General features: G+C 51.1%; 1 protein-coding gene across 1 annotated transcript in view; it reads right to left on the bottom strand.

The window, feature by feature from the left end:
* Positions 1-3,599: 3,599 nt before the first annotated feature.
* GNG2 (G protein subunit gamma 2) overlaps positions 3,600-13,457 on the bottom strand; it is a 31,355-nt gene continuing 21,497 nt past the window's right edge. Inside the window, exons 2-4 of the mRNA XM_068149093.1 lie at positions 10,196-10,238; positions 8,411-8,526; positions 3,600-6,920 (exon numbers count right to left, since the gene is read on the bottom strand). Of these exons, the coding sequence (XP_068005194.1) occupies positions 6,792-6,920; positions 8,411-8,497 (216 nt within the window). The 5' untranslated portion in view covers positions 8,498-8,526; positions 10,196-10,238 and the 3' untranslated portion in view covers positions 3,600-6,791. The remainder of the gene's footprint in view (positions 6,921-8,410; positions 8,527-10,195; positions 10,239-13,457) is intronic.

The raw sequence follows: 13,457 nt of genomic DNA on the forward strand, positions 1-13,457 counted from the left end.
TGAGTTTGGATTGGGAGTGAGGCCACCCCCGTTTCCCATCCCACCCCGCCACCAGACATGGTGCTGACAGCATGCCAAGCCGATGCAGTATTCATCCTGACATTTCTCTCAGTGCCAGCCCTTCCCAGCTGGCAGGCAGCACAGCTGTGATGGCAGAGTGGCACAGAACTGAGCCAATCCTCCCCACAGCCACACCCCAAGTGGGACTGTGGGTGCCTCTGCCACCCCCTTCCTCTTTGGGACTGTTCCTCTCCCATTCACTGTCTCTCTTCCATCTTGTTCCTGGTTCCCTGCAGCAGGCCGAGAGCCAGCTCTGCCTCCTTCAACTTTTACAGCTGGAGCCCACCAGTGATTCAGCATGCTGGTGACATGTCGGTGGTGGTGTGCAGTGAGCAGTGAAGGCACAAACCCCGTGGTGTGGTTGAAAGGAGACTGGGACCATCCCTGGGGTCTGTGGCCATCTGAGGGCATGTGTCTTCAGCAGCACAAGCAGGACAAGAAAGATGTGGACCTGATGGAGCAGGTTGAGAGAAGACCACAACAATGGTGGGGGGGCTGGAAGCCCTCTGCTATGAGAATAGGCTGAGAGAGTTGCAGTTCTTTAGCCTGAAGAAGAGAAGGTTCCAGAGAGACCTTCTGGTGGCCTTCCCGTACTTAAAGAGTGGTAGGACAAGGAATGATGATTTTAAACTGCAAGAGAGATGTAGACTGGACAGAAGAAAAAATATTTGATGCTGGGGATGGTGAGACCCTGGCCCAGGCTGCCCAGAGAAATGGTAGGTGCCCCATCCCTGGAAATCTTCCAGGTCAGGTTTCGGGCTTGTTAGCAAGCTGCTGCAGTTGCAGATGCTGCTGCTGAGTGCAGCAGGGGTTAGACTAGATGACCTTTAAAGGTCCCTTCCAACTCAAACCATTCTGTGTTTTTATGATTCTATGTCCACCCCAGCAAGAATGATCAGTGATGAAACCTCTGCCTGAGTGTGACCAACATGGTCCAGTGCTTGCAGTAGAATGGGTCTCTCTGATCTTCCTCCACCTCTCATGCCTTTATCACCAACAGGACAGCCCTTGGCCTTTTAAACCCATCCCATTTTACCCTGGGTTTGGTAATCTTCCACTTCCCTGCTGGGTCTAACCCCTCCTGTAGCAATATGCTGGAAGTCCCCCAGAGCAAAGCCATCCCCAGGGGCTGTGATGAGGTATTGTGCTTCTCCTCTCCTCTTCCTGTTGCCTGCTGCAAATCTAAAGGGCTCAAATCTAATGAATGTAATTAGTGCTAATGGTTTTTTTTCTCATTAATGAGCCATACAGCACCTCACACCAGTGCTGGGGTGGGCAGCAGCATGGTGTGCAGGGAACAACATCTCACCTCCGCTTTCTTTGGGCTCTCCACACCTCCATCAGTTCAGCAGATGCTGCTGGCTCAGCTGCTGCTCTGGAGCTGAAGCCTGGGGAGGTGAAGATGAAAGAGAACAAGGCTTGGAAATGGAGGAGAGCCAGCGAGGTATGGCAACAGCTGAGCACTGCCTGGCTTGGCACGCTGAGCGGGAGCGGCGGCGTGGGAGCGGCAGTTGGCTCGCTCTGTCACAGTGACACTGATGGGGGTTTTATTTTTAAGCTGGCATGATGAACACAGAAAGGGAGAGAATCAGATTGGGTTGGGTTGGAAAGGATCTTAGAGACCATTTAGTCCAACACCCCCACCCCTGCAATCAGCAGGGACATCTGCAACTAGAGCGGGTTGCTCAGAGCCCCAAACAACCTGAGCTGGAATGGTTCCAGAGATGGGGAATCTACCACCTCTCTGGGCAGCCTGGGACAGGGTCTCACCACGCTCTGCATCAAGAATGTCTTCCTTCTCTCTAGGCTGAATCTCCCTGTTTTAACTGTGTCCAGTTCTGGGCCCCTCAATTTAAGAAGGACATCGAGACACTTGAACCTGTCCAGAGAAGGGCAACGAGGCTGGGGAGAGGCCTTGAGCACAAGCCCTGTGAGGAGAGGCTGAAGGAGCTGGGGTTGTTTAGCCTGGAGAAGAGGAGGCTCAGGGGAGACCTTATTGCTGTCTACAACTATGTGAAAGGAGGTTGTAGCCAGGTGGGGGTTGGTCTCTTCTCCCAGGCAACCAGTACCAGAACAAGAGGACACGGTCTCAAGCTGTGACAGGGGAGGTTTAGGCTTGAGGTCTCTGTCCCTGGAGGCCTGGAGGATTGGATGAGGCACTTGAAGCCATGGTTTAGTTAGTCATGAGATGTTGGGTGATAGGTTGGCCTTGATAATCTCTGAGGTCTTTTCTAACCTCGTTGATTCTATGATTCTACGAAACCATCACCCCTTGTCCTGTCACAACAGGCCCTGCTCAAAAGTCTCTCCCCAGCTTTCTGATCAGCCCCTTTAAGCATTCAAAGGCCACCAGAAGGTCTCCCTGGAGCCTTCTCCAGTCTGAACAACCCCAACTCTCTTGGCCTGTCCTCACAGCACAGGGCTTCCAGCCCTCACATCATTGCTGTGGCCTCCTCTGGCCCTGCTACAACAGGTCCATGTCTCTCCTGTGCTGAGGACTCCACAGCTGGCTCCAGCAGTGTAGGTGGGGTCTCAGCAGAGTGAAGCAGAGAGGCAGAATCCCCTCCCTCCACCTGCTGCCCATGCTGCTGGGCATGGGGAGCTGAGAGTTGATCCCACAACTGCAGTACAGTATCTCCAGTCAGCATTTGTTCTTATCACACATGGAAACCTGAAGTACCTACATGGCATCCATGTCAGGTTTCATTCCAAACCCCATGCTTCTGCCTTGCTCCTGGCCCCACGGATGACCTGAGGTTGAGCAGCTCCAAATGGTGGCTGGCTCCTAAGATGAGAAATTATTTGCCTGTGAGAGCTCTGTAAAACCAGAGTGCAAATTCAGGTTGTGGTCAATTTATTAGGAAATTCTGGAAAGCACTGGGGAAGGGAGGTAGATCTGAGTGGGGACTTGAAGGACGTTTTGCTTCCTTGCAGCCTGGGAATAATCTGGGCAGGGAGAGAGTCCTGCTCTCCATTTCCTTTTCCCTAGCCTCCCACCATTGCAAGGATGAGGCTCAGACCCTTAGAGTTTTCCATAACAGCCCCAAATGAGGCCATTCCTGCTATAGGCTAGGAGTTGGGGCTCAGACCTTCAGAATTTCCTCAGAACAGCCCCCAATGGGGCCATTCTTGCTCTGGGCTATGGGATGTACCAAGCTGGATCCTGTGCTGGCTGTGGTGGTGGTGATACTGGAGAGTCTGTACTTGCTGCCAGCGATAGGAGAAAAAGGAAAGTGATGGGAGAAGAGATGAATACCAAAGCCAGAGCTTTCAGGTGCCTTTCAGTTTCTGAGTGATGGGGATTTTGAGCAAGTCTGATCCTACCCTGAACTGGCTCATCTGGTGGGAACAAGAAGCTGTGGCTCAGGAGCTTTGAGAGGCTTCACATTTCTTCACTGATGGGCACCAAAGGTCCTGCTGAACCCCACAGCTCAGCAGGGAGACACACTAAACCCCTTTGGAACAGGATCCAGCTACAACCAAGGTAGGAACCCACCTGCCCAAGGAACCCACAGATAGAGAACATCATCTCCAAAGGCTTGAAACAAATCCAAAATTTTATTTCCAACAAGTACACACAGAGCATCTGGGATGGGGATGAGCTACATCACAACGCCGACCTCCTCCCCACACTGGCTTGTGGTTACAGCCGCCCCCTCCCCAAAAGATTGGCAGCATCAGGTTGGCACTGGAGGGACAAACTCGCTCCCATCAACCTTGGCAGTCAAAACCAGAAAGTCCTTTTCCATTACTTCTTTAGAAGCCTGGGGGTAGGGTGGGATGGCCTTTGATCCCATGCTGGAAATCCAGCACCAGGATGGAGATGACTGGTATTTTGGTTGTGAGGAGAAGTTGTGGGGGGAGTGGGGGTGTGGAAATGATCTTGGCAGGAGATCTACTTGGCTAACAAACACAGGTCTGTGTAAACAGAAATATTGAGGTGAAATACCTGGCAGCACACCAACGTCAACACCACTACCAACAGAAAAAAATGAAGAGCAGCAACGTAAAAACACCTTCCATGAGTAGTTTAGGCTAATCCAAAGTCCCCCCCTCCCTCCCCTCCCCCAAATACACATTTACTCTTCATGCAGCTTGATATCTCCATTCATTTATTAAGAATTTGAGTTGTAAAATACGTTAAGTCGTTAAAAAAAGTCTTACAAACCACTTCATGACAGCGTTTGAGAAGGGGTGGGGTGGGAGCTCCCACTGCCACACCCCCACACCCCCCTCCCCCCCGCCAGGGTCAGACCGGCTGCGCTTCACTCTCTGTGACGGTAAATCAGCAGTAAAAAGAAAAGACAAACCCGGGATGGGGTTTGGAAACCTCTGCTTTGGAACACCAAGAGTGAAACCAGCTGCAGAGGGAACAACTTCATCCATCCTTCATCCTAAAGCTACGTGAGCTGTTGGAAAAAAAGATCAGGACAGGAAGGGTTAGGGAGGGTGGAAAGCCACCAGGGGAGGGCTTGGGGCCATCTAGGCTACTTGTGTTGTATAAATGTTCCCAGGTGCCAAAAAAGGTTTGAATCCAGTGTAAGAACAACTGGTCTTCTCTGTAGAAGACTAGAAAAAGAGTATGAAAAGGTAGAAAAACCAAAATGCACTTGTTATGGGCTAGAAAGAGTCACCAAAAAAGTACCCAAAGACTGTGGCCCTCTTGAATGCGTAGGGATTGTTAAGCTGATATGGTATAGCGTGGTCACTGCAGACCTCCAAAACCCCTAGGGGATGCCCACCTAATTTTGATCCCTAACTTACAATTCCCAAAGTTTCTCAGGGGTTGTAGATGAGTAGGGAAAGCCAGGAGGTGTTCTGCAGGGAAAGGAGAGCCAAGCCTCATCCACCAAAGTTTAACCTGAGGTGGAGCCAAAAATGGTGGCTTGTGTCCCCTAAAATGCTGACTGTGGATGAACTGAGCCTGGGAAGAATTCCCCAGCCTGATGTGGAGCTCAGGCTGTGTGTAAACAAGGTATCAGGCACCTCCTTGAAAGGGTGCCCCATGGGTCCCTAAGGTGCTCCCCTGCCCCTACCCATCATGTCAGGGCAAACAGGAGAGCCAGCCGGTGCAAGAAGGGACAGAAGCATCCCACCACAGAGCAGCACCCCACCATGGGTCAGCATCCCACTGTGGGTCAGCATTTCGTGGTGGAGCAGCATCCCGTGGTGGGCCAGCATCCCATGGTGGAGGAGCAATCCACTCTGGAGAAGCATCTGACCATGGGGCAGCGTCTCACCACAGGGCAACATCTCATGGTGGAGGAACGTCCCGTGGTGGATGAACATCCCTCCATGGAGCAACATCCCACAGTAGGCCAGCATCCCTCTGTAGAGCGACGTCCCAGAGAATCACAGAATCACTGACTGGGTTAGGTTGGAAGGGACTTTTAAAGGTCATCCAGTCCAACCCGTCTGCACTGAGCAGGGGCATCTGCAGCTAGAGCAGGTTGCTCAGAGCCCTGAGCAGCCTGACCTGGAATGTTTGCAGGGATGGGGCATCTACCACCTCTCTGGGCAACTTGCCTCACGGTAGGGCAGCATCACCCCACAGAGCAGCATACCCGCATAGGGCAGGCTGCCACCGTGGGACAACATCCCAAGCCAGTCCCATGGAGAGGAGATGCTGCCTGGAAGCCAAAGGAGCAAGACAGGGACCAAGTGAGTAGGACAGAGGCACAGAGGTGTAGGAGAAGAGGAAAGACCCAGAAGGAAGTGGTTAACTTTGATTTTCAGCTTTCTTGCTACCCCACAATGCCCGGGCCCTCCCCAGGCCCTCGCACCCAGGGGTTGGCACCTACTGCAACGCAGGAGGTATTTCAGGCACATCTAAGGCATCACAGGAGTTGTCTTTGCTTTCAGAACCATCTTGTTGTCCTCCCTACTGCTTCTCCCACCAGCACATGATGTCCAAACGATAGAAAAGAAAAGTCTGGAGCGGATGAACAGATGCACTACTGTCAAACACCGTCACAGGAGTATGAAGCACCAGCCACAACACAGGACTCACTTAGCTGAAGCTAACCATGGACAAAATGTTAGAAAGGAGGGATTTGCCGGAAACATGGAACCACCAGCACGCAGGGAGCAAGCAGGAGCTGTTGGTTCCTTTGTTGACCCACCCTGGGGTTCCTCACCCCCTGCACTGTGCTGCCACCAGAAGGGGGGGAAAAACAAAACCACGAGACGGAACATTGAGTAACGTCATCATCATCTAACCTGCCTCTAGGCATCTGACAGCTGAAACCAAGGAAAGGCTGGGAACAACGTTTGGAAAGCAACCCACAATACCATTCTGAGAAGGTTTATACACAATCCATAGCAGTTACTTTGCTCAGCACAGCTTCTGGTGCTTTAAACAGGGAACAAACAATTGGGTGAGCAGGAAAGTGGCACGGGTTTATTCTTTACAGGATATTTTTGTTCTTCTTCTTTTTTTTTTTGGTTTTTCCTTTTTTTTCTCTTTTTTTTTAATTTTTTTTTTTTTTTTTTACTTTCTAGGCAACTCTACAGACTTCAGATCTTTTGCCTCATCAATGCAGATCATCTTATTTCCCCCCCCCCCAAAAGGTGGCCAGGTTCTTTAAACATGCACATCTCTGGAGCTTCCAGGCTGTATATTTTACTTAGTTTTGTTTAAATTCTGCGGACTTAGCAGGTTGTCCCCCGTTCCTAAAATCTCTACATCAGTGTTCAGGGTGGCCTGAGTGCTGGTCAGGCTCCTCAAGGGTTTACAGGATCACACAGAAGAACTTCTTCTCTCTAAAGGGGTTTTCTGAGGCTGGGACGGGGGTCAATAGTGGGTCCTCCTTGGCATGGGCTTCGCAGTACGCCATCAGGTCTGCTGCTGCTTTTGACACCTGCAATAGAAGGAGCCCCACATTATGGACAGGCTGTGCTGGGGACATCCCACCCTAAGAGATCTCAGTGGTGGGTTTGAGCTCACAGCATCCCAAACCCAGGGTATAGAGCATAGCCTGGCCAGAGACCATATTGACATCCCTTGTGGGGCTGGTTCTTCACCTTGGGGCCCTGAACTCAGAGCTCACCTGGCAGGGAATGCTCCTCTGAATATCCTTCACATCCTTCACCCATTCACATTCTTCACTTGACTTGATCATGGACTTTAGTAGATACTACATCCCTGCCAGCTCTCCTTCCCATCCCTCAGCAGGGATTTCCACAGCTGCTGGCCACAGTCACCAACTCATCTATTTATTCAGGACATGGCCAGAACTCCTCAGCTGCCAGAGCTCACCTCAGCCCTCAGAGGTGAAGTTTTGCTTTCAAGCACCTAGAAATGCTTCAAGCTCCTCTCTCCCCAGGACCAGCTGTTGTCCAAAAACACATTGGTGAAGAACACAAATCCCCTGAGCTCAGAGCAGAATACAAATCCTCTGAGCTCTCAAGCTTGAAGATGTGTCCCATGTGTTGCACCATGGTGGAACAGAAAGGGTCAGAGCAGAGGAAACACCTCCCAGCAAGACTGAGATTTCCATAGGAAAGAGGCATGAGGAGAACTTTGCTTCAAGAGTTTCCCTGCTGTCTTCAAGGCTGAGGACTGAGCGCTGCCCAAGGAACAGTTTTAACTGCAGCTGTGACAAACAACAGTGGTTTGACCTGTTCTTGAGAAGGTGTGAGATGCTTGGGCACAGTCACTCTTCCACACACCCCAGCAGGGCTCCAGGTGGTACTTCCGCAGGTGAGCATCTCCTGCTGACTACTGTCATGGCCATTTGGAACATGTATAGAATCATGAAGTCATTTTGTTTGGAAAAGACCTTTAAGATCATCAAGTCCAACCATTAACCCAGCACTTCCAGGTCACCACTAAACCATGTTCCTCAGTACCACATCCACAGGGCTTTGAAATCCTTTTAGGGATGGTGACTCCACCACTGCCCTGAGCAGCCTGTTCCAGGTCTTGACAATGCTTTTAGGGGAGAAATTTCTCCTCATGTCTGACCTAAACCTCCTCTGGTGCAACTTGAGGCCATTTCCTCTTGTTCTGTAACTTGTTCCCTGGGAGACAAGACCAATCCCCACCTCACTCCAACCTCCTTTCAGGGAGTTGTAGGCAACAATGAGGTCTCCCCTCAGCCTCCTTTTCTCCAGGCTGAACAACCCCAGTTCCCTCAGCTGCTCCTCACCAGACCTGTTCTCCACACCCTTCACCACCTTCATTACCCCTTCTATAGGTAAGTTACAGCACCTTAACCTGATAGACCTCAACAGACATTGCCCAGCACCACATCTCAGCTCCCACAAGATGCTTTTGGCAGCTGTTTAGTTGCAGGCATCAACCTGCAGCACCCCTCTGAGCCAGCAGGCAGCTCCTGAGCCAGGCTACCTTTATCCTGTCGATGTTGGCCTCCATCTTCAGCTGCTCCACCAGCTTGCGGGCTTGCGCTATGCTAGCAGTGTTGTTGCTCGCCATGGGCAGGCCAGGTGTGCTCTCTGGATGGGCTGTGGGCACAAACACAAAGAGGTGAGATGTTGGGCTGGGGAGAGAGCTGCTCCTAGCCCTGAAATGCCCTGAATCACAGCATTACAGAATGGGCTGGGTTGGCAGGGACCCCTAAAGGTCAACTAGTTCATCCAACCTGCAGTCAGCAGGGACATCTGCAACTAGAGCAGGTTGCTCAGAGCCCCAGAGAGTTCCAGGGATGGGACATACTACCCATCTAGGTATATGGGTAGTCATACACTGCCTCCTGTGTCATTCCCCATTGTCTTCTATCAGTCATGCTTAGGGGACACTGGGACCTTCTGGAACACAGTCTGCGGGAGCAAGATCCCAGCTGAGCTAGACTTTGGCTCTTACAGGAAAGGCTCTGGTGGCACTAAGGCAAAAGGAAATCATAGAACAGCCTCCCCCCCACAAACAGAGCTTCTTGCCAGGCTCATTCCCCAGCCCCAGCATGGTCCCATATCCCTTGGCCTCCTTTGCTTTGTCCCTGCTGCCAACTTGAACATTGAGATGCTAAACAGGATGCTGGAGTTTCCTGTTTCTTGGGTTTTATAACCCAAGCAGGCTGGGGGTGGGACACACACTCATTAAATCCACGTCTTCTGGATCACGGATGTTTTTCCATCACCTTGGAACAGCCACAAGCTCCAGCAGCAGCAGCCAGAGACCCAGAGCTCAGCTCTTCCAGCAGCTGGAGGTTTTACAGCCATGGTATGCTGGCCCCTACCTCTCTGAGGCTGCCTTTGAGCTCAAAATCAGGGCTGTTTGGGGATGCCCTGCAACAGCAGAGTGCATCAAGCCCTCCACTAGCCCCTTGGGTGATGGGACAAGGGTGACATTTTAGGGAGGACACTGATAAGCTGTGGGTATAGATTCATAGATTCATAGAATGGTTTGGGTTGGAAGGGGCCTTAAAACTCATCTAGTTCCAACCCCCCTGCCATGGGCAGGGACACCTTCCACTAGACCAGGTTGCTCAAGGCCTCATCCAATCTGGCCTTGAACACCTCCAGGGAGGGGACATTCACAACCTCCCTGGGCAATCTGTTCCAGTGTCTCACCACCCTCACTGGAAATAATTTCTTCCTAACATCCAGTCTAAATCTCCCCTCTTCCAGCTTCAATCCATTCCCTCTCATCCTATCACTACAAGCCCTTGTAAAAAGTCCCTTCCCAGCTTTCTTGTAGCCCCCTTCATGTACTGGAAGGCTGCTCGAAGGTCTTCCTGGAGCCTTCTCTTCTCCAGGCTGAACAGCCCCAACTCTTGTAGTCTGTCCCCACAGGGGAGGTGCTCCAGCTCTCTCATCATCTTTTTGGCCCTCCTCTGGACCCGCTCCACAGTCTGATGTCCTACTTGTGCTGGGGACACCAGAACAGTACTTCAGGTAGGGTCTGACAAGAGCAGAGAGGCAAAATTACCTCCATTGCACTGCTGGACACACTTGCTCAACCCAAGCCTATAGTGGGTGATGTAAGGATGTTTGTGAAGAAGCTTATACAAGAACCAACAGAAAAATCTGGCACTGAGGGAGGTACCTGTGCTCAGAGGTGACTGGAGAGCAAGTTTGGCCAGGTCCAGCTGGATTTCAGGATGAATTCCCCTCCCCAGCCACCCTCTGCCCATTGGGAATCCCAAGGAAGGGTTTTACCAGAATCAGGTCTCACCGGTGATTTGTCTCTAGGGAAAGATCTGCTCCTCTTGGCCAACCTTTAGACAAAGAGAATATAGAAAACAAAGTATCTCAGTTAGCTTGCTCTATCATTTATGGCACCAGGAAACCCAGAGCCCTTGCAGATGCCAGGTCCTATGTGCCACTAGGGAGGCAGAAAAGTTGTGGGTTTCCTTCCCTATCACCCCTCCTTCCTGTGCCCCCTGCGCATGGCCCCCAGTGACACAGATTTTTTTGCATTCAGTGAGGTGCTCAGCACAGGAAGAGATTTGAAGGCAGTGGGCAACCATCCAAGGGCTGTTGGCAGCTGGGCTTGTGGCTGTTGTGCAGCTTATGGTGAGCCCTACAGAATCACAGAATCACGAAATGGTGGGGGTTGCAAGAGACCTCTGGAGATCATCTAGTTCAAGCCCCCTGCTAAAGCAGGGTCACCTAGATCAGGTTGCACAAGATCACATCCAAGCAGGTTTTGAGTATCTCCAGAGGTGGAGACTCCACCACCTCCTGGGTATCCTGTTCCAGCGCTCCATCACCCTCCAAGTAAAGAAGTTCCTTCTCAAGTTTAGATGCAACTTCCTATGTTCAGGTTCCTGCTTGTTACCTCCTGTCCTGTCACTGGGCACCACTGAAAACAGATTGGTTCCCATCCTCCTGATACCCACCCTTTAGCTATTGATCAGTATTGAGAAGATCCCCCATGTCCTTCCACCTTTCTTCATAAAACAGATGTTCTAGTCCCCTAATCATCTTTGTAGCCCTTTGCTGCACCCTCTCAAGCAGTTCTCTGTTCTGCTTGAACTGTGGAGACTCAGAACTGGACTCAGTACTCCAGAAGTGGCCTCACTAGGGCAGAGTAGAGGGGGAGGTGAACCTCTCTCGAGCTGCTGGCCACACTCTTCTTAAAGCACCCTAGAAGGGAACTCTTTTTGATGCACCCTATGGCACGTCTGAGCTCGCTATAAGATGCGTGGTGAGAAGGGATGGAATTTAACTGGTGAGAGGGATGGTGTGGTGGTTTAGGCTGGGTGCTGGCCTGGATGCCACTGCACAGACCACACCTGGGAGGTCCCAAGGGGTGGGCCCAGCCCAGGGGGTGGTCACAGGAAACCAGGTATTTCATTCCCATAATGCCCTGCTCCCCTATAAAATGCCCATGCAGGGTCTTCACTTCCTCTTTCGTCCCCAGCTGCTGCCTAAGTAAAATGGTGTGAGCCGCCTCCCTTGGGCCTGCCCAGGCCCAAGGCTGGGTTGGGGGGGGGGAGGAAAGAGCCCTGGGGGTTTGGGTGTCCCCCCAGGTGGGGATGGGACGTTCTTGGGTATGTTGTGGGATTTCTTTCTTTGTCACAGTGCTTGTGGTTCTCTGTAAAGCTTTCATTGTTGTTTTTTTTAATTTAAATTGTTTCTCTATTTAAACTGTCCATCACTTTTGCAATCCCTTTGTCTGAGTCGTTATTTCTGCCTGTGGTGGGGAGGGGGTTTGCCCCAACCCATTACAAATGGATTTAACCATCTGGTGCACAGAACATGTGGTCAGGTGGAAAAAGCATCTCCCTGGGGAAGGCTGTCAAAATCCTCCTCCCTTCACCACAGCCCAACTCCAATTGAGCATCCCAGACAGCCTAAGCTCCTGGGTCTGTCCTCATCAGGCAAAGCTCTGCAGTGTCACTTGAGGTGCAGCTCAAGCATTTGTGCTGTTTATGTGTTAGTTCTTCTCAGCTCTCCCTCAGTCTCTTTGCTTGAGGGGTGTCTGAGTAGCAGGCTACCAGCATGCTTCTCTCCTGCTTCTCATTTTAGTCGTCCTTGCAAAACCAGAGTGGATCATCACATTTCAGCTGGTGCTGAGTTGGTGGGAAAGCTGGTGGCCATCTAGGTCATCTCGGTCACTGAGGTGTACACCGAGTCCAGTGGGTGGACTTGATGATCTTAAAGGTATTTTCCAACCAAAATTATTCTATGGTTTTAATGCTGTTGCATGGTTTGGGTGCTGCAGAGACTCTTCTACTGCAGCAGATATCATTCTTCTTGATATTGTGCCATTTCCTAGTGAGCACCATGGGCTGTCGCTGCTCTGGTGGTGAAGAGTCACATCAAGAGTGAAGTTTAATACCATGGAAAGAGGCATGGAAGCAGGGAGAACTACTGAGAAGTTTGGTGTGGTTGCTATGGTCCTAGTCTTTACAAAAATCATAGAATCACAGAACAGTTTGGGTTAGAAGAAACCTCTAAAAGTCATCCAGTTCAACCCTCCTGCAGTCAGCAGGCACATCTGCAACTACAGCAGTCTGCTCAGAGCACCAAACAACCTGACCTGGAATAGTTTCAGGCATGGGGCATCTACCACCTCTCTGAGCAACCTGGGACAGTGTCTGTACCATGCTCAGCATCAAAAACCTCTTCCTGCTCTCTTGTATGAATCTCCCTCTTTTAGTTTAGAGCCATCACCCCTTGTCATGTCACAACAGGCCCTGCTCAAAAGCCTGTCCCCAGCTTTCTGACCAGCCCCTTTAAGCAGAAAGGTGCCATCAGAAGGTCTCCCTGGAGCCTTCTCTTGTCCAGGCTGAACAACCACAAGTCTCTCATCCTGGCCTCACAGCAGAGGGCTTCCAGCCCTCCTGTCATTGCTCTGGCCTCTTCTGGCACCACCTGTGGGTCACATCCCCTGTCACACAATTTCCCAGCTTTTTTCCACCTCCCAGTGGGTTTTTCTCTGCTTTGCAGAAAATCAGTCTCCCCACATCTCCCCACTGAACCAAAAGCGAAAGCAATGGCTCTGCAGGAAGGAAACCAAAAGCACAAGCATCTGCCAGGGTGAAAACTCTGCTGTAAAGACCCAAGGCTGCTCCTCAGAGCACCTCATGTCAACACCCACCACCAAGAACAACTTATTTAAGATGTGAAAGTCAGAACCTCCCTACTTCTTACATGTCACATTTACATTAACATGTCACACTTTCCACCACCTATGCACCAATATTTTTTCCACCAGCCAGTAGCCAAGTGTGGGAAACACTACTGGGGCAGGCAGGATTAGGGGGACCATTGAGGCTTGTTCCTACCAAGGTGTTTTTTTCAGTTCATAAAACATGCCAAGGTGGGTATTGGAATGGATGACCTTTTTTTCCCCCAGCTCTTATTCCTGGTGAGATTGCTCCCTGCTCCCTGCATTTGGAGCACTTCCAGAGAAGGGCAACGCAGCTGGTGAAGGGTCTAGAGCACAAGTCTTGTGAGGAGCAACTGAGGGCACTGGGATCGTTCAG

The sequence above is a fragment of the Melanerpes formicivorus genome, unplaced genomic scaffold (assembly GCF_026170545.1).
Source record: "Melanerpes formicivorus ecotype bairdi unplaced genomic scaffold, bMelFor1.0.p_v2 SCAF_17, whole genome shotgun sequence".
Lineage (NCBI taxonomy): Eukaryota > Metazoa > Chordata > Aves > Piciformes > Picidae > Melanerpes > Melanerpes formicivorus.